Source organism: Lepidochelys kempii, chromosome 3 (genome assembly GCF_965140285.1).
Source record: "Lepidochelys kempii isolate rLepKem1 chromosome 3, rLepKem1.hap1, whole genome shotgun sequence".
NCBI classification, from domain to species: Eukaryota; Metazoa; Chordata; order Testudines; family Cheloniidae; genus Lepidochelys; species Lepidochelys kempii.
Window position 1 is genome coordinate 140,395,568 of NC_136382.1, and position 23,543 is coordinate 140,419,110.

At 41.5% G+C, this 23,543-nt stretch overlaps 1 protein-coding gene across 2 annotated transcripts in view; it reads right to left on the bottom strand.

Moving 5' to 3' along the window:
* PLD5 (phospholipase D family member 5) overlaps positions 1 to 23,543 on the bottom strand; it is a 237,878-nt gene that overhangs the window by 134,893 nt on the left and 79,442 nt on the right. Inside the window, exon 2 of one of the 2 annotated variants that reach the window (XM_073335270.1) lies at positions 7,447 to 7,583. The exons of the other annotated variant lie outside the window; for it this stretch is intronic. Within the exon in view, the coding sequence (XP_073191371.1) occupies positions 7,447 to 7,583 (137 nt within the window). The remainder of the gene's footprint in view (positions 1 to 7,446; positions 7,584 to 23,543) is intronic. 2 annotated transcript variants of the gene reach the window in all.

Here is a 23,543-nt window from a genome sequence, read left to right on the forward strand (position 1 = left end):
ACCACGATTTGAACACATCTGACCATGAGCAAAACTCCCACCTCAGAGTACATTGGGCAGTGTCCTTTGCCTCCGTTTCTTACCTTGCAGTGTGAAAGTCCAACAAACAAATGTCCCCTTAACACACCACACTCCACTCACAGCTGCTGTCCTTGGTCAGCGAAGACCCAGAGCTCACAGGTGCATTCACCTGAGTTCACCTCCCACCTGGCAGGGGGTGGGGGGGAAGGAACATTGAACAATGCCCCTGCTGCTGCTACTGCAATGGGCTCATGGTTGCTGCTGTTCACTCTGGGTTGCTGCATGCTGCCTCTGCTGCACCGGTATTCACTCTGCTGCTGTCATTTGTTGTGCCATCATTCACTCCACCATCCCGTTGTCTGCTCCATTGCCAACGGCCCTGTGCAATCACCACCTGCCTCCGCAAGTCGGTCTCTTGAAATTCCATCCCGCTCTCCGTGATTTCAGAAGCTAGTGAGGAAACCTCACTGCTAGTGCGGGCTGGGCTGTCTCACAGAAACACTGTCCCGCAGCAGGTCTAAGGCTTAACACTTAAACCTGCTTATCAGTGATTTCAGCTCTGGTGATCACTTAACAAAACAAAAGACTATCGAATAAGACTAATCAGCTCTGTCTTTAAACACTGGAGAGTCTATGACTGAGTCCCTATGACTCAGGCAAAGCCCACACCACCAGACAGAAACACCTGCTCCCGTCCTCTTTCCCTCCACTGGGATCTAGCATCTGAACCCCCTGATTAGCAAGTTCAGTTCAGTTGAGGATGAGCCCCCGCCATCAGAACAGGCTGAGTGCAGTTCTGTTGCCCTTTACTCACAGAATGAGGAAGCCAACATTTCATTACCCCTGTATTCAATACTAATGTGATTTGTAACCCAAAATCAGCCAAAACTGATCACTTGGGCAACATAGCTCCGTCTGCTCATACCTAGGCAGAGTAGGTGTAAATATAGTCTGGCCCTGAAGCATTTTCCCCCCAGCTCATCATTAGCTACCAGGGGAGAGCTCTTCAAACCTTGCTCACACTCTTAAAAAAAAAAAAAAAAAAGTCCCAAGAAAACAACACAGAAATGTCCCTTTTGTCCCCAGCCAGGTGGAGTGTGCAGAATAATAAGAAAAACTTACACTTTGGAAAGCACTAAACCAGCACTTCATCTTAATAAACTCAGGGGAAGACCACTAGGTTCAGCCGGGACTCTGAGGAAGACAGTGATTCATGAATTCAGAGAAAACTAATTAAGGCCCAGTCTTGCTCCCACAATTGAACCAATGATAGTCTTTTTATTGACATTAATGGGAGTTGGATCAGGCCTTGAGCTAGGCACCTTGGTAAACTTTTTTACTTTTATTTTCTCCTTTTTGAAAATGTTTTGCATAGGATTGGACTAGAAAAATGAAACCCTATACCCTGAATTTGGTTATATGGCTAGAGAAGACAGAGCAATGTACACTCTAAAGTTACAGGATTATCGTTAATATCAATAGGCGTTCTGTTTTCATACATCTTCTTAAAAATAAAAAAACACAGCTGCTTACTGGTCGACACCTGCAAGGTTCTAAACCACCTCCACTGAGGTGCTGAGCATCTTCAATTCCCTGTCAATACAACGGGGGCTTGAGATGCTGACCAGCTTGCAGGAGGCACCCAGCTCTTTGCAGTATCCAAGCCATAGGACTCTTTTTGTTACTGGGGGAAAAATGATGATGATGGCAGGCCATAAGGGTAATCTTAAAAACAAGGAGTTTTACAACTCATCCCCCAAAATGGGAGAAGGCATTTTTATGCTGACTGGCTTAAGTGTATGGTAAACAGAAATTCTGACAGGCATATATAACAGGCATGTTTTCAAAATCATGAAAACCCTGCTCTGTTTAGACAGTCTATTATTATGCCTGTCACATTTTATACTTAAAATTAAAACCAATAAATAAACCCCCCACCAAACTTGTAGAACTCATGCAGTGCTAGAGAAAATCTCACTCCTCTCCCCGGATCATCACAATTTATCAGAGACACAACCTGACAAAGCCATGGAAGCAAGCACTACAGTCTGCTCACTTAATGTCATAAAACCTTGCTTTAGTTTATACATAAGAGGTTTATAAAAACAACAGAAAAAATAAGCCATAGACTTCTATTTATCTTCTCAGAATACAAGAACAAGAGAACAAATATAGTGTATTTAAAATATTTTATTTTAGCTGTGGAACTCACTGCCCCAGGATATTATTGAATCCTAGAACCTAGCAGCATCCCAACAAAGATTCAGTGCATCCACAGGTGCATTTGAAATGATGCAAGGAATCTAAAGGATATATAAATACTCATGCAGTGATGGTCCCATCAATTTTCAAAGCCAGTGTGGGAAATGACAGGAGGCTATCCCATCCTTCCTAGAGTATGTCTACACTGCCCTGTAGGTTGTACTACAGGGCTGTGAATGGCAGTGTACACCAGAGTGCTGCACTGTAACTCCCACTTCTGGATGGTGTCAGTGTGAACTAAAAGGTACCTAGTTTGCATTAATGTAGTAATCTTCTTCAAACACAACACCATAGCAGAGTGGCTGCGGCAGCATGTGTGGTAACTCAGGTTAGTTCCCTGAGTACAAACCAGCCTGACTGCTTAGGTACGTACTTGTGTGTGTAGCCTGAGCCATTGCCCATGCCTCCGCAGCCATACTGCTATTTTTAGTGCACTCGCTCAAGCAGAGCTAGCACGTGTCTGTGTAGTAGCCGCTCTGGGCAGCATCCTTCCAGCTGCTGTGCAGACATATCCTAAAAAGCACCACCCCGTGCACAAACACAGAGGCAAATTTCCTTCAAAGCAAATACACCCCAGACCCCCACACAAAGGCAGATTTCCAAAAATTACTTGCCTCCACCCATCACACACACAAGCGAGCTCTCAAAACAAACAAATCAAAAAATTAACTACCATACCCCTCCACCATGCCCTTAGAAACATGGGCAAAGGCTCCACATAGCTTATTTTCCACTCTATTTCTCTTCCACACTGCTTCCAAAGAGCTACTGAAGGGAGCAGTCAGCCACCTAAGCCAACTGAGGCTCTCCAGACAGACAGTGGAAATCTGGAGAGATGAAGTTGCCCCATGCCCTGCAGGAGCCCCAGCAGCCTCTGTCACCAGCACAGAGGAGAAGATGACTCATATTGAACAGATGATGCTGTAGGGACTGGATCAAGGTTTCTTGTGACACCTCGGTTTAGACAGCTGAGACACAAAGACCATTTTTTGCTATTATGATCTGCCTTTGTTTTTCCCCTGGATAATTCCACTGTAGAATTACCAGCCAGTTTCAGTAAGGCAGTAATGTCTTGGCTAACAGCACATCACAAACTAACCAAGATTTATTAATAATGGTTCTGACATTAAAGAGTACTATCTTCAAATTACAATAATCTAATTTTATAGATGCACTGCTTAATGGACCCACAGCAAGAGTTCCCAGACTGCTAAGCATCTCCTCTTAACCAGCTGCATCTGTCAGTGCCTCTCAACAATATTCCTATGTGTGTCTCTGGAGAAAAATTTGTAATAAAAAACAACACGCAAACTACAACAAACTTTCTAACCTGATATGACTGATTTTGTTAATGGACTTCTATTTTTCCACTCTCAAAGTGCAAATTCATGTTATTAATTTCAATAAAAATGATTTAAAATGACAACTATATCTGTTTTTCTAAGCAAGGCATCCTGAAAGTTCATAACGAAACAATTACATCTCATTGGGCCAAATCCTAGAAGTTCTGAAAGCCCACATCTTCCACTGCAGTCAACAGGCATCACAGGTGCTCAGCACCTCTCCGGAACTGGTCCAACTGAATTGAAAATAATCATTTTAATTATAAAGAGTATATCTGCACCAGTGTGAGAGTCAGTGGAAGAGATTGGAAAAGAATGTCTTACATCTGGTTTAATACAGTTATACCTATCAATTGAGTTCAGCTGCAGCCTTTCTGTTAACAGTTCTGATCTAAACTTTGAAGCCAACAGCAGGGCATTTCTGATGAACTCAGAATCAGCTGGTTTTATTGGTTTGCCAGAGCCCGAGTTTATTGTTCTTCAGATCAGGGGGCATGGCCTATCTGTTCTTCAGGCATTAGCCCGAATATAGTTTTCCGTGCTCGTGTCTGTTGACTTCAGTGGGAGATACAGGCTCTCAGCATCTCTAGGATTTGGCCCAACAAGAAGAGCTTATTTTCTTAGAGCTTTCAGAATGCTGCACTTAGCAAAATGGATATACTTATTTTCGTAATTAACAGTGCCTGAAAAAGACTGTTTTGGAGTTGGATGGAGATGGTATTTTCAATTTTTCCTCTTTATGATGCTAGTTGGTAATTAATTTTGGCAGTGTCTATTTTCTCTTATTGTTATCAGGATGTTTGTATTTTTTAATTAACTGCTTTTTTAAAGATGCAAATGCATCCAGAGGCTTGGGAAGTGGGCCATTTTAGAAGTGTGGAAATTAAGGAACAATGAAATGACCTTCAGTGTTTTAAAAATTAAACATATTTTTTAAAATAACACACATTAAACCTTTTCCAATTACTAAACCAGCAGAACGAAACTGGCTTGCAGCCTGTAACAATCTGACCCTATGTTGCTAGGGTCACGAATGACCTCACTTTCAGCAAGATCCCGGTCACCAGTGGGTGGCTCAAAGAATGCAAATAATATACTCATATATATTTCACATTTTGTTCAAAAATGCTTCTTTTATGACCTTTTAATATACTGAGCAAAATCTGTTCTGTATTCCTATAAAAATACCAAATTAATAGCATACTGCATCACTCTCTTGACATATGTTTGTTACACAGACTCCCAACAAGAATGCAAAAAACAGTGAAGACTGAGACGATCTGTGCAAGGTACCCAATAAAGGTCTTTGCACAATAAAAATAAAATGATTAACAGAAGACATGCCTGATGTGAAGGAAGCATCCTAGCTAGAGAATTTATATTCACAAATAGCCATTTTATGTAGGTTACATAGAAATGCTTTTTGCAGAAGAGATCTGAGACTCACAGATTAGTCTTCTTATTTATAAATGCTACAAAAAACATTCCTAAATGGGGCTGATAATATCCTGATCCTTCTCGGTAGCTATAAAAAAGGAGACCAACACCAAGAAAACGAGGCAAAAATCTTTGTTTTCACTTTGCTGATTTTTTGGAATAAGTAGTTTGTTTGTTTTTTTTATATCAGAATTCTCTCAAGACAAATTATGCTAAAAATCTCAAAGTTGAAGATGACTTCCAAGAGAGACATAAACCTTAAACAAAACTTTGAGATTTTCATCCGAGCAACAGCAGCATGTCCCCATCACAATCTCTAGGATGCTTGAGCTATTTAAAAGACAAACTTGAGTCAAAGAACATACACAATCTTACACTGCACATTAATTCCATCTAGAAAAGGGAGCTTTGGATTTTTCACCAGTCTGCACATGTAAACTGCAGCTCCTGAATTTCAGCAAAAGTACTCAGACAGCTGAAATATAAACATTCAATAATTCTTGCCTTACTTTTTCAAAGTGCTTACCCAACATAGTAATGATATGCCATGGAACAGCAACTGATCTTGCACCACATTAGTTAAGTCTGCAATATGTTAAATACATAAGGGTGCCCAATTTCATCACATCCAGGAGGATAGGATCACAATCCATGTTAGCAGGTGGTCAGCACTTTGGATACTGTAGTGACAGATGCTATTAGAAATACCTTGGGCAAATTATACAGACAGCATCGGTGTGTTTTCTGGGCCAAGTATTAGCAGTTAGATCATGCAGTGAAAGACAAAGTCTGATTTCAATTTCATCACTGTAATTGCAGAGAAATCCCATTGACTTTAAACATATTAGGAGTCAATGGGTTTAAACTGAATTTACACCAGCAAAGATTAGAATATAGCCCTCTGACCAGAAAGGAAGAGAGGGTGTTATGTACCAATTAACACAGAATAGTATATAGATCAATATTATTCACAAAGAGAGATTAAGCACAAAGTACATTTTTAGCCCCATTTGTTTGCAATTACAGTTGTGAAAAAACAACCTAAATAATAATAATTCAGTTATTATTTATGTCATGGCAGTGACCAGTCTGTGCTAGCTATGTCCAGCTGGGTTTTGCCCCACAGATCTCACAACCCAAGACAGCAAAGAAAGGCAAATCTGGATATAAGGGGTAAAATATTCCGAGGTTGTATTTGCCTATTTTTAAAATACATATTAATTATCCTCGCTGGCTCTGTAGCTAGCCATTGTCAGTTGGCTAATTTCTATAGGCATCATGTGAGAAGTGGGTCTCGGAGGAGGGGTTTTGAAGAGGGGAAGGCAGTGTTCTTAAGACCCAAGAGGATGTTCCATGTGTAAGATGGGGTATGGAAAGAGGAGTGGAGACAATTGTAGAAGAAGCAGATGATTATGACTTGAAAATACTGGCATCAGTCACTGTGGAGAGGCGCTGAGCAAGACAACTGAAGACAAGAGTGGATAAGTAGAGAGGGAACAGTTGTGAAGGGCCTTGATGGTGAGGACAAGAAGCATGAGATGGATGGGTTGAAAATGGGGAGCAAATGGAGGGCTCCAGACAGAGCCCTCTATCTAATCTAATCACCAGGGTTGAACAGAATTTGCAACTGGGCTGCACTTCAACAGAACTCTGAGTGAGATCAGAAGACATCATAGCCACCACCCCCTCAGCCACTCTTGTTCTCATTATATGAGTCAGTTATGCTTTGAGTGTGTCACAAAGAACCATCTCATTTGCCTTCCCCAAAATCCTAAGCACAGTGGTGTGGGTGTAATGAACAGCAAACTGGTTACACTGAAGGTAACAGCGCTGCAAAAATGTTGTCAGTCTTGCTCAATAGAGTCCAGGGGAGAGGGATATGCAGATCTAGCAGCTGTGTGAACCACCTCAGTCCTATTCTCTGAACTTTCACAGGTATGGGCTCAGGTTGGCCAATGTACTGACTGTCAAAGCCAAGAGTCACATCTTCACAGCATAAAATTTAGCTTCCAGAAGAGTCTCCAAGAGAAGCAACATTAAAATGGTTACAGTCAGTGCAGACTGGTGCACTGAAGAATTATGAGAAACTGACAACAGTGTCAGTGGCCAAACTGCAAAGTGCCAATGATGATGACCAAAGAGAATCTATTTCAGAACAACATTATGGCTCTCTCATATTCATTCTGCCTGTGTATGAGGGGGAAAGAGAAAGCTTCAGGATTCTTATTCTGCTTTATTTTGCCAGAGTTAACAAACCAACTGTAATGTCATAGAATAAAGAGCATAGCATGCTGGGAATGTATTTTTTATTAAGCATCGTTATATAAACACATTGATGTCCTCGCCTGCCCCAAAAAGAGAAGTTTTGTTTGTTACCTCTTACCGACAGTTATTTTGACAATTCTTTTCTGAGAGTCCATCCTCATCTTCTCCCATTATATCCACTGCTGAAAATATCAGTGCAACCAGAATCGCAAAGCAGCACACCAGTGCAAAGATCACAATGCATTTTTGCTGGGACTGAAAGAGATTAAGAAGATTTAAAAAAATATTTATATATATAATATATATATATATATATATATATATATATATATATAAAGTTTAATGGAGTGGGCATCATTTTAGTCAATGAACAGAGATTCTAACACTTTTCAATAGGATCTAAAACCATTTTGAATATATTCCTGACATAACTCGCAACATGAAACACATTTTGGGATGAAAATATTCTTTCAAAACCATCCTTTAGTATCATCTTCAAGTTTACATTAAATGTAGCAGTTATTGTTAAATAATTCATGTCACAAACAACATTAGAATTATAGAACTAGTTTTCATTTATACCATGATTAATGTATTATCCAATAAAATAGCCATTCCTGCATTAATTACTTTTTTCTGATTAGACACCATAGATATGGCATATTTGACAGTTTGGCATTGCAAAAGTCTTGAGAGCTTTTGTTTGTTTACTTGAAAACAAACATGTCATCACAAGAAGGCTGAAGAGCTAAATGGCATTTCCTATTTCTGTATGTGGTAGCTGACATGAAAATTAGCGCAGTCAATTAATTGCAGTTAACTCAAGTGATTAACTCAAAGCAAATTAACTCGATTTAAAAATGTAATCATGATTAATCGTAGTTTTAATTGCACTGTTAAACAATAATAGAATGCCAACTGAAATGTATTATAAATATTTTTGGATGTTTTTCTACATTTTCAAATATATTCATTTAAAATTACAACAGAATACAAAGTGCACAGTGCTCACTTTATATTATTATTTTGATTACAAATTTTTGCACTATAAAAATGATAAAGAAATCATATTTTTTTCAAATCACCTCATACAAATATTGTAGTTCAATCTCTTTACCGTGAAATACAACTTACAAATGTAGGATTTTTTTTTTACATAACTGCACTCAAAAACAAAACAATGTAAAACTTTAGAGCCTACAAGTCCATTCAGTCCTACTACTTCTTCAGCCAATTGCTCAGACAAACAGGTTTGTTTACATTTACAGGCGATAATGCTGCCTGCTTCTTATTTACAATGTCACCTGAAAGTGAGAACAGGAATTCGCATGGCATTTTTGTAGCTAGCATTGCAAAGTATTTACATGCCAAATATGCTACACATTTGTATGCCTGTTCATGCTTTGGCCACCATTCCAGAGGACATGCTTCCATGCTGATGACACGCATTAAAAAAATAAAACATCAATTAAATTTGTGACTGAACTCCTTGGGGGAGAATTGTATGTCTCCTACTCTGTGATTTTACCCACTGTCTGCCATATATTTCGTGTTATGGCAGTCTCAGATGACGACCCAGCATATGTTGTTCGATTTAAAAACACTTTCACTACATATTTGACAAAAAGCAAAGAAGATACCAATGTGAGAATTCTAAAGATAGCTACAGGACTTGACCTAAGGTTTAAGAATTTGAAGTGCCTTCCAAAATCTGAGAGGGATGAGGTGTGAAACATGCTGTCAGAAGTCTTAAAAAAGCAACACTTCAATGCATGAGGGTGAACAGACGTGCGGTTTTTAAAGGGACGGTCCCATATTTAAGCCCTCCTGCAGGTGTCCCGACTTTTTCTTAAAAATCGGCAAAGTGTCCCATATTTTCTGTCTCCCCTCCCCATCAGTACTGGCAGGTCCCTGCTGCTGGCTAGATCCCTGCTCACTAGCCGCCCACCCACCAGAGGTGCGTTGGGGAGCGGTCTAGTGGCCGATGATGGGGATGGGTATGAAAGGCTGGTGGCAGGGCGAAGATGCAGCGTGTGGGGCAAGCCGTTCCCCCTGCTGGTCCATCAATGCAGACCCTGCTGCGTATTGGCTCTTGGGGGGAGGGATAGCTCAGTGGTTTGAGCTTTGGTCTGCTAAACCCAGGGTTGTGAGTTCAATCCTTGACGGGGCCATTTCAGGATCTGGGGCAAAAATTGGGGATTGGTCCTGCTTTGAGCAGGGGGTTGGACTAGATGACCAAATTGGACTTGAGATCCCTTCCAACCCTGATATTTCTGGCCAGCAGGGCCATGCTCCCCCATCCCATTTCCAGCTGGTGCTGGCAGCACGCTGCAGTGGATGGTGAGTGCGGCCAGGCAGCAGCCAGTTGTGTGTCATTTTTGCTACCCACCCATTGGCCATTTATGTACCCCCCTTCTCACTCCTCACCCTGCTTTGCCCCTTCACCCCCCTCAGCCCCGTTGCTCCTCCATATCCTCCCCGGCAGGGTGTGTCTCGCTCCCAGCGCTGTGCGGAGAACCAGCCCCTGGTTGGAGCATTCAGGTCACCAACAGCCTGGCCAGCAGGCTCCTTCCTTTCCCCACTACCTCTGGCTGGGCCAGTGCCCGGGAAAGCCCAAGACTCTCTGGCCTGGGGTGCTGACCAGGAGGAGCCAAGCCCTGCATGTGCCAAAGCCCCACACAGCACTGGCATGGGGAAGCCTCTCTGCCCCTCTGCTAAGCTCTGGAGTGCGGGGGAGCTGGGAAGTGATTTTCAGCCTGTTCATGCCCCAAACCTGCAGACTCCACAGCCCCAGGGCAAGGGCTTAGCACCCTCTTCACCTGACCCCCTCACCACCCTGGGTCCTGCCCCCAGGGCGTGCAGTGCTGCTTCATTCCCTAGGCAGACTCCTCTGCTGAGCCATCTCTCTGGCCCAGTTCGCTGAAGCCCCTGCAGTCAGGTTCCCTGGGCCCTGGTACACAATGCTCCCTCAGGGCTTAACCCCTTCCTGCCCGCACTGTAGCCGGGGGACAGGAGGAGTCTGGGTTATGTCCATGGCCAGCAGCAGCCTGGAGGTATTAGCTGCCTTTCGACACTGTGCGGGCAGGAAGGAACAAGCTGCTTCCAGCCACATGGGAAGTGGGGAGAAGAGATGAGCTCTGCAAAGACACAGGCCCGGTCACTCCTTCCCCTCAACAATCTAGTGTGAACCATGGCATAAATCTGGGGTAGGGGGGCATGTGACTCTGCGTGCCTCCCATGTGTTGCCTCTGGAAGATGTGGTGCCAGGTACCAGGAAAGGCGCGTCCATCTCGGGGCCCAGCCCAGCATGAAGGGTGGAGAGTACTGGGCAGGGAGGGTCAAGTAGGTCAGTCACGCCCCTTCCCCCCCCGAGAGAAGTGTAGGGGGGGGGGAGAGAGAGAGAGTGTGTGTGTGTGAGACTTCTCCCCATATGTGTGTGTGGGGGTAGGGGGGTGTGTGTCACCCCTCCCCATGTGAACCCTAAAGCCTTAAAGATAAAAAGGTAAATAAAAAGAATCCAACTACACAATATTTCTTTTAAACAGGGACTCAGTCAACTTGATGTTAATTTGAATATTTATACTGCATAATTATGATGGATTGCCGTTGAACTCATTTGAAGAAGAGTAATTTTACCAGGTGTCCCGTATTCAGCATAGGAAAATATGGTCACCCTACAATGCAGAAACTATGGAACCTGAACCACCAAAAAAGAAAATCAACCTTCTGTTGGTGGCATCTGACTCAGATGATGAAAATGAATGTGGATCAGTTCGCTCTGCTTTGGATCATTATCGAGCAGAACCTGTCATCAGCATGGACACATGTCTTCTGGAATGGTGGTCAAAGCACGAAGGGATATATGACTCTTTAGCACTTCTGGCACATAAATATCTTGTGATGTTGGCTACAACAGTGCCATGTGAATGCCTGTTCTCACTTTCTGGTGACATTGTAAACAAGAAGTGGGCAGCATTATCTCCCTTAAATGTAAACAAACTTGTTTATCTTAGTGATTAGCTGAACAAGAAGTAGGACTGAGTGGACCTGTAGGCTCTAAAGTTTTACATTGTTTTGTTTTTGAGTGCAGTTATGTTTAAAAAATTCTACATTTGTAAGTTGCATTTCATGATAAAGAGATTGCACTACAGTAGTTGTATGAGGTGAACTGAAAAATACTATTTCTTTTATCTTTTTTACAGTGCAAATATTTGTAATAAAAAGTAATAATATAAAGTGAGCCCTGTACACTTGGTATTCTGTGTTCTAATTTAAATGAATATATTTGAAAATGTAGAGAACATCCAAAAATATTTAAATAAATGGTATTCTATTATTGTTTAACAGTGATTAATCATGATTACTTTTTAATCTTGCGATTAATTTTTTAATAATTTGACAGCCCTAATTAAAATGTTGAACTGTATTTCCTTAAGCTTAGAGTAAAAAATACTGTCGTGGTAACTCAGATACGACTGTTCAGTAACTATGGTAAATGTGAACTTTTTAAAGGTTACCTATGAACATGTGTTTTACACATATTAATGAAGTGTGTAAATTATCTTATTTGCACAAATGAATTGTGCAGGTATGTGCTATATGTGGCTATCACTACCCTTAAAGCTTCACCATGTGAAGAACTGCACAACATAGAAAGAAAACAAAACTAAACTGCTGCTGCCGGTTACTGATTTTATTAATATTCAATTATTACCCTTGTAACTGTAATTTCTTGCCTAGAAAATACCCAAACCAGAGTTTATTGTATCAAGCAGTCTTGAAGAGTATGAATCTCATATTTACAACTGAACAAGCAGTGGCACAAGTCTAAAGATAGTACATACTCTCTCCACTGTCAGTCAGCATGGGGAGGGATAGCTCAGTGGTTTGAGCATTGGCCTGCTAAACCTAGGGTTGTGAGTTCAATCCTTGAAGGAGCCATTTAGGAATTTGGGGCAAAAATGGGGGATTGATCCTACTTTGAGCAGGCGGTTGGAGTAGATGATCTCCTGAGGTCCCTTCCATCCCTGATATTCTATGATTTATTTTAATAAAAGTAAGATCACCACCACCACCTCCCCTTCTCACACAGAAAGGCCCAATTTTGCAATATGATTTGCACCCACAATTTCTATCTGAGTATGTATCCTAGCTCAGTAGCACTAGGAAGGAGTGAATTCATACTTCAGAGCAAATCATCTACTGTGTACCACTGTTACCAAAGACTGAAGTACATTGCCTATTTAAAACACAGCAAGTTCAACTTTGTCCTCAGATGCAGAGAGAGAATGTTCCTTTAGTTCAGTGGAGGCTGTATCCTTCTATCAAGGACAATATTGGGCCCATGGTGTTAAGCAACACACATTTTAAACATCATTAACACTGGGCAATTTCATAAATTTAAAGTCTATGTTTTATATTATGAGTATGCTTGCCATGCATATATGAGATTAAGGCTCCTTTGCACATACACATCTGTCCTACAGTAGGAACACAGAGTGCAAGTATAACAAGGCTGTTTGTACACTGCAGTGCTCTCTCTGATAGCAGAGCTCACTGCTGTCACAGGACTCTCCTCCGCCTTCGCACAAGATAAGATGAAGGAGAAGAGTTAATAGCCTGGCTGTAACACTAACCCACTGCAACGGTGCTTCGAAGAGGAGAGCAGTCCTCACCCTCACCCAATTTCTTTTCAAGTTGTTCAAGCTCAGCAATATTTAGTTTCATTTAAGTTTTTCTAAAATTTTTGTTGGAACTGCAGGCCAGATGTTCTAATCTACACAGACTCCTGAGCCCACCAGGAGTCCTACTGACTTCCACAGAAGTCTGTGAGAGTACAGGTGTCCCCTCACCCCTGTCCCAATTTTTCACACTTGCTGTCTGGTCACCCTATCACTAGTGAACTGAATGACCTTGCTGGTAAAAGAATTTCTATTCAAATAGCAAATCCTTGAGCCACCCAGTTCCAAGTACTCATTTTACTCACTCAGATCCTCAAATCAATGGAACTCCTCACATGAGTATGGCAAGCTGGATCTGGCCACCAATCCCATCTTTGAAAAGTATTCCTATATTTATATGCCTTTTTAAAACAAGTAAACCTATTTTAATTAGGATACCTCATTATACCTAAATTATATTTGCCAGCACAGTACCTTGGATTTATATATCTTTTGCAAGCTCTGTTTAGGCAAAAAGATAGAGAGAGAAACCCTAGGTTTTCATGTTCATTATCATGCTAACAGAGAATGCCCTGAGGAAAATGCATGGTCACACACACAAAGGGAGAGGGAGATCTTGGGAAAGGTCTCAAGATGTTAGGTTAGTTAGGAAAATTGAGTAACGCTGTCATGAGGTAGGGCTATGCAGATCCAAAGCGGTGGAGGGAAAGCGGTGGCTTGGACTCTCTGATCCCTGTGGCCATGGGTAGGAACAGATCATTTGTAAAGACAAAGTTCAAGGTTGGAGCCATCAGACTTTAAGAAACTCCATCTCGTTCAGAATACTGAAGCATGTTTCTTCAGCAACATGGGCTACCACAAGCACATCAGACTTCTTGCTACACTGGCTTCCCATAGAATATTGAGTCAAATTCAAGGTCTCAGTCCTTACCTTCAAGGCATACAATGGCCTTGGCACAGAATACCCAGAAGATCGATTAATCCCCTGGGATAAGGACCATGGTTGACAGCTCTGCTCTTCAGATTAAATGGAACTTTCTATCATAAAAGTAAAAGCTTGTCTGTGTGGGGTATAGAGCTTTACTAGGGGTCTATTTGATATTGTGGAACAAACTCCCCTAGGACCTAAAGACCACCACAGACCTTGCCATCTTCCACTGTAAGTGCAAGGCATATTTCTTCAACCTACCTTCACTAACTTAAAGCTCATAGTAGCTTGTACATTTTAAAAAACAACCCCAAAACCAAAATCCCACCACAACAAAAACACCACATGGCATATAAAGTTTTCCCCCTGGGGAGAAGATGAGAGACAGAGAAAGAACAAACTACTCATGTCAGATGTGAGTCACGTCACTCAACACACTATCAATCAGAAGAGAGGATGGTCTGCTGAGAAGAACCTGCTTTGTCAGTTTCCTATTAATTAAACAAGTACGTCTAATGACAGTTAAGGTTGCATCAAGACCCACCCCTCTCATGTAAAACCTTAAAGGTATAGCAAGAAGTAGTTGAGGGAAGAGTCTCCTGTATTCTTTCCAACCTTTATATTATCTATAACAGTGGCAATAACACACTCCAATACTCCATAAGGCTTTCAATTCCATCTCCAATGGATACCCAAAAGCAGTACGTACCCCCCCCCCCCCAAACTCATGTAAAACCTTAACAGAGACCTCATATGCTCTTACATCAACAGATTGGCATTTCTGACTGTCACACAGCCCTTTCACTAGACGAGTTACTCCCCCTTAATCCAACATCAATGCTTTTTTGTCGGGGGCGGGGCACGGGAAGATTACCTGGGTAGTATTTGGTAGGCGTAGGGAAATTTAAATACATTTTTTACATTAATTCATAGAATCATAGAATATCAGGATTAGAAGGGATCTAGTCCAACCCCCTGCTCAAAGCAGGACCAATCCCCAATTTTTTCCCCAGATTCCTAAATGGCTCCTTCAAGGATTGAACTCACAACCCTGGGTTTAGCAGGCCAATGCTCAAACCACTGAGCTATCCCTCCCCCCAAATTCCAAACTGAATATTTAATTAGATATATTTTGTGCTTGTACCCAGAAATATTTGATGGGTATATTTTTAAAAGGATAAATAACTGATTAGTTAAACCTTCTGGCACAATTAGTCAGACTTTATACACAACATTTATGCATCCAATTTAAAGGATTTATCCCTAAAATAGACTCACAGTTCTTTAAGTAGTAGCAAATTCAAAGTTGCACTGGGGATCAAACTGTACCACATTAGTCAGGATTATCGAGAAGAGAAATGATAGCCCAGTGGTTAGAGCAGTGGTGGGCAAACTGCAGCCCGCAGGTCACACGGGGCCCATCCAGATAAGCTGATTGCAGGCTGCGAGACATTTTGAGGATGTTGACCATCTGTAGGCACGGTCCCCTGCAGCTTCCAGTGGCCATGGTTTGCCATTCCCAGCCAATGGAAGCTGCAGGAGGCAGCGAGCCATAGGGATGTGCTGGGTTAGAGGTACTAGTTTAGGACATGAGGCACCTAGCTTCAAGTGCCTGCTCTACCACAGGGTTCCTGTGTGACTTCAGGCAAGGAGCTTAGCCTTTCTGTACCTCAGTTCCCCATGTGTAAAATGGGGATAAGAGTACACCCTATCTGACAGGGGTACTGTGAGGTCAAATGCCTTAAAAGAGTGTGAAGTGCTCAGATATTATGGTAGGAGGGGCCATAGAAGTACCAAAGAGAGATAATTAGGATGCATTGATTCCTGATTATTTTGTAATCCTCTTCTCCCTCATCTGAGTCCCAAACAAAGAGATACTACGGAATTAATATGATGAACTAATCTGAATAGTAATGTCCTGCTATAAATAGTTGGTTCGTGGTAACTTTTGGCCATGGTTAACAGCTGGAAGAAAAAGGTCAGAGCTGATGCTTCAAGCCTTGCCCTTTATTCTTTGAACCGACAGTTCAGACATATAATACGCTGACTGTAACATTTACCATAAATATTAGAATAATAAACTCTTTAGGAAGACATCCAAGGCAATAAGGGTTAGTTATGTGACCTTCTCCTCCACAAAAATGTGTCATGTTACAAATAACTAGTAACATTCAGAGTTCAAAATCCAGTAAGAAAATCAAGGACTTCAGCACATCAGATAACCCCTAACATAGCTCCATCTCACCTAGAATTAATGTGGGAGAGAATAGTCTTAACAGGTATAGTGTGTCTACTGTAGATTAGGGCCCTAAACTCCCAACCAGACTGATGTTTTAATCCAGCATTCACCTAAATTTAAGATTCTACTGCAATTTGGCCCTACCAAAAGAGGCCATGGACGGTACTCCAGTGTTTTGCACATTGCTCTGTGGAAGTAAGGGCATAGTTGGGCCCTGCATTTGCTGCAAAGGGAAATTGTCTCATATTGCACATTATTAGATCATACTTATGCTCAATAACTCTACAAATTCCTCACCAGTGGAGTCTAGTGCAGAGAGGATTTCCATAGCAAGACCCATTTTTACCACTTATTAATTAATCCTGCAGGATGTCTATTAGGGCTCTCAACAGTGATAACATCAATTCAGCCACCCCAATGGGAATTTACTGTTGGGGGTAAAATTTGCTGGGACACAAGGCTACAGTCAATTTCCCTTTTCAACAGAGAGCTTCTTCACATGATAAGAGGGAAAGTGGCAAGGATTAGTAACTCCCCAGATTCAAGCACTTTAGACAACAGCCTGCTGGAAAGTGAATCCAGCTATGAACACACAAAAAGCTTCCAGTTCCTGTGATGTTATTGACATAAACTGTGACCATATAAATCATTGTTGCAACTACTGTTATATATTTGCAGCAAATATTGTACAAAGGTTGTCAAGTGAGGGGTCTATGAAAAGGTTATGATTTGCTGGTTATGATTATGCTATCTGTATGCATGTATCATTTTTGTATTTAAAGTATTGGCTCTATCCTGTCTGTATTTCAAACTTGTGCTTTGCTTCTAAGTGACACCCTAGACAATGTGGCGTAAGCACTGCCTAGCCTGTGTGATGACCCATTAAGGACCATCAGCTATACAACTAACCCACTGAGAGAAGGCAGATACCCCTTGTGACTCAGCAAGGCATGCAGGGACATGCCCCTGGAGAGAACTCTAAGGTTTTTCCATGCCATGTGCTGGGTGGCTTGTGGCTGGAAGAAAGCACATGGCAAAAGGACTATAAAAGGCAGCATCAGCATCTCCATTTTGTCTTCAATCCTGCTTCTGACCTCTGGAGGAACCTTGCTACAAACTGAAGCTCTGAACAATGGACTGGATGACCCATCCAAATCTGTGGAAGTACTCCAGAGATTTGATTTGAACCTGAAGTTTATTCCATCACTGCTACAAGCCTGAACCAAGAACTTTGCCATTACTGTATGTAATTGATTCCATTTAACCAATTTTAGCTCTCATTTATATTTCTTTCTGTGAATAAACCTTTAGATTTTAGATTCTAAAGGATTGGCAACAGCGTGATTTGTGGGTAAGATCTGACTTGTATATTGACCTGGGTCTGGGGCTTGGTCCTTTGGGATTGGGAGAACTGTTTTTCTTTTACAGGGGTATTGGTTTTCATAACCATTCATCCCCATAACGAGTGGCACTGGGAAACTGAAGCATTTGAGGGAATTGCTTGTGTGACATATGGCTAGCCAGTGGAGTGAGACCAAAGTCCTCTCTGTTCAGCTGGTTTGGTGTGCCTTAATAATAAAGGAAACCCAGCTTTGGGCTGTAACGGCCCTGCTCTAAGCAATTTGTCCTGAATTGATACGCTCAGTTGTGTCCCGCCAGAGGCAGCATCGTTACAGTTCCTCAGAGGGCGGCAGGGCTTTCCATGAAATGGCTGCTGAGCGGAGCCAACTATACGCTGTGAAAAGCACTTCTGCTGCCTTGCAGAGACAAGAAAAGGGAGGTAAGGTGATAAAGGGTACTAAACAAGAAGAAAACAAAAGGAAAAAAAATCTAACAGCAGCAAAAGGAAAAGAGCAAACAATAAAAAAAGGAAGAAAGACTGAAGAGGTGAGAGAGATATAAAAGAACAAGTATAAGAGATAGAACTAAAAAAAATAGAAGACAAAAACGAGACAAAAAAAGGAAAATGCAGAGTGAAGGGAGACCCAAGAAGCAGAAATAACTTTGACCTAACAGAGCTAAAAAATGGTTCTACCAAAACATTCACCCCCTGATGATCAATGCCACACTTAGCTATTAACTATGAATCAAAGTTCTTATTAGAACCCTGCTTTATAAAACTGGTCCACTAGCCTAATTAAAAAAATGTAATTCAGGCTTTCCAAAAAATCAGCCAAATATCCCCAGTTAGCAGCTCACAATATTTCTTACAGGGGATATGTAATTCTTGCCACAAACAGTATCATTAGAAAGAACCACAGGTTATAAATAAATTAACTTGCTACGCTGCTCTTCTCGAGACCTGATATATATCTGTCTTCTGTTCGTTACTAACTAAATGAGTTTTGGGGGTCTTAGATCCTAAGGAAAACCTAGACTAGAATACCAGAAATATTGCAAGTCAGGATTTATCATCTGGTGCAGCAACTTTCTCATGTTGTGGCTGCCTCTTGCCACTGATTAATACTCTCATTTTCATAAACATTAAAACTCACTACCAATACAGTTTTCATAGGTTGTTTCAGTTTCCATTCTAATCCTCATTTTTCCAGTTGCCCAGACTTTTGGGGTCAAGTTTTCTATGTTTGCTTTAAGCCCAATGGTGAACATTTTTAAAAAACTGAACTAGTCTGGCCATTTTTGAGTTATAGAGCACGTTTCCCAAATGTTTCCCAAACAGTTACACATTTCCCAAATGTTCTGGATGAGATGTATTCATAACTCAAAAATGTGAAGCTAGATATTTCAAAGGTGTCTCATTTTAAATTCCTCATTATGGAAGTAAAAACAGCCTAGGTTTGAACGAGATCAGTTCAGTTGTTTAAATTAAAAATATTTTAAGTTAGAATATCTGCAGACATGTCTGAACTATTTTTCTGTTTGGTTTTCACTGTTTACTGAAGTAGGCTGGAGCATGGAGGACTAAATTCTGCTCAGTTGATGGGATGAAATAGTTAACTTTTAGTTGTAAGAGTCTACAAATTACCCTGAGCCAACTTAAGCACTTTGGTCCAAATTAAACCCTGGGGTAATTCCATTGCTTTTTACCTATATAGACAATGTTCAGCGTCTTTAGGGTGGGATTTTCAAAAGCTCCCCACTCAGAGATTCCAACGTTGGAAGGGACAATTGTGATCATCTAATCTGACCTCCTCTATAACACAGGCCAAAGAACTTTCCCGAAATAATTCCTAGGCACATCTTAGAAAAACAGCCCATCTTGATTTAAAAGTTGTCAGTAATGGAGAATCCACTACAACTCTTGACAAACTGTTCCAATGGTTAATTACTCTCACCATTACAAATTTATGCCTTATTTCCTGTCTCAATTTGTCTAGCTTCAAATTCCAGCCACTGGCTTGTGTTACACCTAGGGTGACCAGATGTCCCGATTTTATAGGGACAGTCCCGATTTTGGGGGCTTTTTCTTATATAGGCACCTATTATCCCCTACCCCCATCCCGATTTTTTACACTTGCTGTCTGCTCACCCTAGTTACACCTTTCTCTGCTAGATTGAAGAGCCCATTATCAAATAGTTGTCCCCCATGTAGATACTTATAGACTGTAATCAAGTTACCCTCAACTATCTCTTTGTTAAACTAAGTAACTTGAACGCCTTGATTCTATCACTATACGGAAGTTTTCTAATTCTTTAATCAATCTCATGGCTCTTCTCTGAACTTGAGTGGGGGCAGAGTAAAGCCAAGACTGAGCACTTGTGGATCCTCCCCACTCAAGGTTATGCTTTTGTGTTGTTTGGTAAGGGTGAGAAATAAAACACAAAAGAGCCAGGGCATTCAAAAGGTTTTCTAACAGATCAATAGCTTTGCCATACTGGGCACAAGAATGTTTTCAATTGACATTTTTCTTTGTTAAAGGTCACATTTACATTGCATTGTATAAGCCTGACCCTGAATGCTTTGTGCACTAAAGGGCCCAATCCCTTCAGAAGTCAGTTCCCTGAATTCCCAGTGAAGTCAGTGGGAGTAGAGGATGCCCACTACTTTGTGGGATTAGCTCCTAAAACTCCTATTGCAGTTAACAAAGTTAAAGATAACGAACAAAGGTACAATGCTGCCCCTTCTGAAGTTAATGAAAGTTATTAAGAGTAAACATAAATCTATGATTACCACAGTGTAGAATCAGTGTTCCTAAATTATAGGGGAAAATTCCTGATATTTCAGATACAACTGCATGATATGATCGGTCACCATTAAAAAGTCAACATTTATGCACAAGCATAGAGAAATACACTAATTTTATACTCTTGAACTTTAACTGACATATGGCAAAGCCACTGCTCTATTTAAAAAAAAAAAAGGTAATTGTGATTTTTTGCCATCTTAACAGTGGAAAAAACTCCTTAAATTCAAGTGACAGAGAGAGAGAGAGACAGACAGTCATACAATTCACGAAACCCACTAAAAGAACAGCTTTAACATAAAAAACAACCAACCCTGTGATAAATGAAGGGGGTGGAAGGGTAGCTCCCTTTTATGGACACCCAGCCAACCAGTTAGCTATAAAATCCCTGTTAGTAGCTGTTCTCTACTTGCTTTACCTGTAAAGGGTTAAGAAGTCCATAGGTAAAAGGGAGAGAGTGGGCACCTGACCAAAAGAGCCAATGGGAAGGCTAGAACTTTTTAAAACTGGGGAAAAAAACTTCCACTTTGTGTTGTTTGTTCTCCTGGAGACCAGGGACAGGGCTTGAATTACGCTGTAAAAAGCTTTGGGCCAGCTATGAAAATCATCAGATCATACCTAGAAACTACTTATTTGAAACCCCAGATATGCAAGTAGATCAGGAAATGTCTAGGAAGACGTGATTAGGTTTATCTCTTTTATTTCTTTATGGCTTGTGATTCCTCTGCGCTAACCCCGGGTGCTTTTGTTTTGCTTGTAACCTTTAAACTGGACCTCAAGAAGCTATCTTGATGCTTAATCCTTGTAATTGTTTTTTTTTTAACCTAGCAAAAAGCCTAACTTCCAGATGTATTTTCTTTTTGTTTTTAATAAAATTTACCTTTTTTAAAAAAGAAGATTGGATTTTTGTATCCCTAAAACAGAGGTGGGCAAACTATGGCCCGCAGGCCACATCCGGCTCGCGGGCCCATTCTGCCCAGCCCCTGAGCTCCTACCCCGGGAGGCTAGCCCCCAGCCCCTCCCCTGCTGTTCCCCCTCCCCTGCAGCTACGCCACCGCGTGGGCAGCGGGGTTGCAAGCTCCTACCACTCCAAGTGGCATGGTAAGGGGGCGGCAGCAGTGCGTGCACAGTGGTGAAAAGATTGGGTAGGAGGTTCTGGGGGGACAGTCAGGGGACAGGAAGCAGGGGGCGGTTGGATGGGGTGGAGGTTCTGGTGCAGTCAGGGGTCAGGGAACAAGTGGGGTTGGATAGGGCGTGGGAGTCGCAGGGAGCCTGTCAGGGGGCGGGGGTGTGGATAGGTCAGAGCAGTCAGGAGACAGGGATTTGGGGGGTTGGATAGGGAGTGGGATCCTGCGGGGGGGGGGGGGTTGGGGCAGGGGGTCCCAGGAGGGGGCAGTCAGGGGTCTAGGAGCAGGGGGGGTGCAAAGTGGGAGGGGGAGAATAGCGGGCGGGGGCCAGGGCCACGCTGTTTGGAGGGCACAGCCTTCCCTACCCGGCCCTCCATACAGTTTTGCACCCCGATGTGGCCCTCGGGCCAAAAAGTTTGCCCACCCCTGCCCTAAGAGGTTTGTGCTGGTAGCAACAGCTGATTTCCTTTGTTTTCTTTCTCAGCTTTTCCCTGGAAGGGGGGGGGGGTGAAAGGGCTTGAGGGTACCCCACAGGAAGGAATTCCCAAGTGCACCTTCCCGGGTTCCCAAAGGGGTTTTTTTGCACTTGGGTGGTGGCAGCAGCTACCCATCCAAGGTCAGAGAAAAGCTGTAACCTTGGGAGTTGAATACAAGCCTGGAGTGGCCAGTATTCATTTTTAGAATCCTTGCAGCCCCCACCTTCTACACTCTACAAGTGCCAGAGTGGGGAATTAGCCTTGACAAACCCCCACACACATTCCTATCTACAAGTATTTTCCCTAATATAGTTAGTTTTAGTAATTTTAGTTATACTAATGAAATTTGGGAAAATAATACTTTTTTCCATTATTTTTAGTTTGCCAGGAGTATGTGTAGAGTCAGTTAAAGATTTTTTCCAGTCAGTTTCCTTTGTTGATGATGTGAATCTTTCAAAGCAACAAGAAAAAATATTTAAAAAAATATGAAAGTGTGTTTGCAAGTCCATAAAAATTGGCAGGAAGACTCAGAAGCAGGTGTAGAACTATACTTGTAACTACTTTTAACTCACTGTTTAGACTGACTACTTTATAAATTGCTAGCGTCCCTTTAATAGTGGAGTATAAAAAGTTCAAGGACCCAAGGAGTTTTCAGATTATTCAAAAACCTATTTGCTTTTCACCTAATGTCATAGAGCACAATAAGGGGGAAAAGCAGTCATATTAGCCTGATTATAAACTGATACACGTTCATGAAATGAAAACAGTATAAGATATGGGGTGTTTATTTTTAGCTCGCTGAATTTCTAACTATATTGTGAGTTCATATTGAAATAATAGCTTGCTGGGCTAAGTGGCAAATCTAATTCCATTGTTACAGAGAACATAACCAATGTCACATTCACAGTATGAATTATATTCTCCTTTACAGAGCGATAAAGAAAATAAGGAGAAGCTTAATGTTCCATAGCTAACCAGGGAGATAAAGGTAAACTAGATAATTATAGTGATTATGTATATCTGATCTGTGCTTTTATTTCACTTGAAAAATCTGAGCGGTAATTCAGTAACCATGTATTTTATCTTATGAAATTTTGTATTTAAAATTAAATGAGCACTATTGGAAATTTTTATATCTAAAAGTTATTCAATTTGTTAGATAATGCACTGACTGACTGAAAAATATGACACAGTGAGAACAGATGCCCATTTCTGTTTTGTTTTTTATGGATAGGCAGTTGCCAGGCTGTGACCATTCTTTATTACACCTACCACATTGTCTCACAGTTACCTTGTGCTCCCCCATATAGTAGTTGTATTCCTCTTTGACTGTCAGCACTTTAGAGCAAGGACCACCTTTTTATTATGAATGTGTACAGTGTGTGGCACAACAGGACCCTGGTCCTGACTGAGGCTCCAATGCAAAACTCCATTACAAATAATAAATTTTAAAGAAATTGGTACATGCATCCTGGGTCAAAGAATATCATGTAAGATGTTAAAGGAAAGGGAGCGTCACAATGGTTATGAATATCACTGTAAACAGTTGTGTGTGTGTATATATATATATATATATATATATAAAGGAAATATGTTCTTGTAGTTTGTATCAAGGTGTT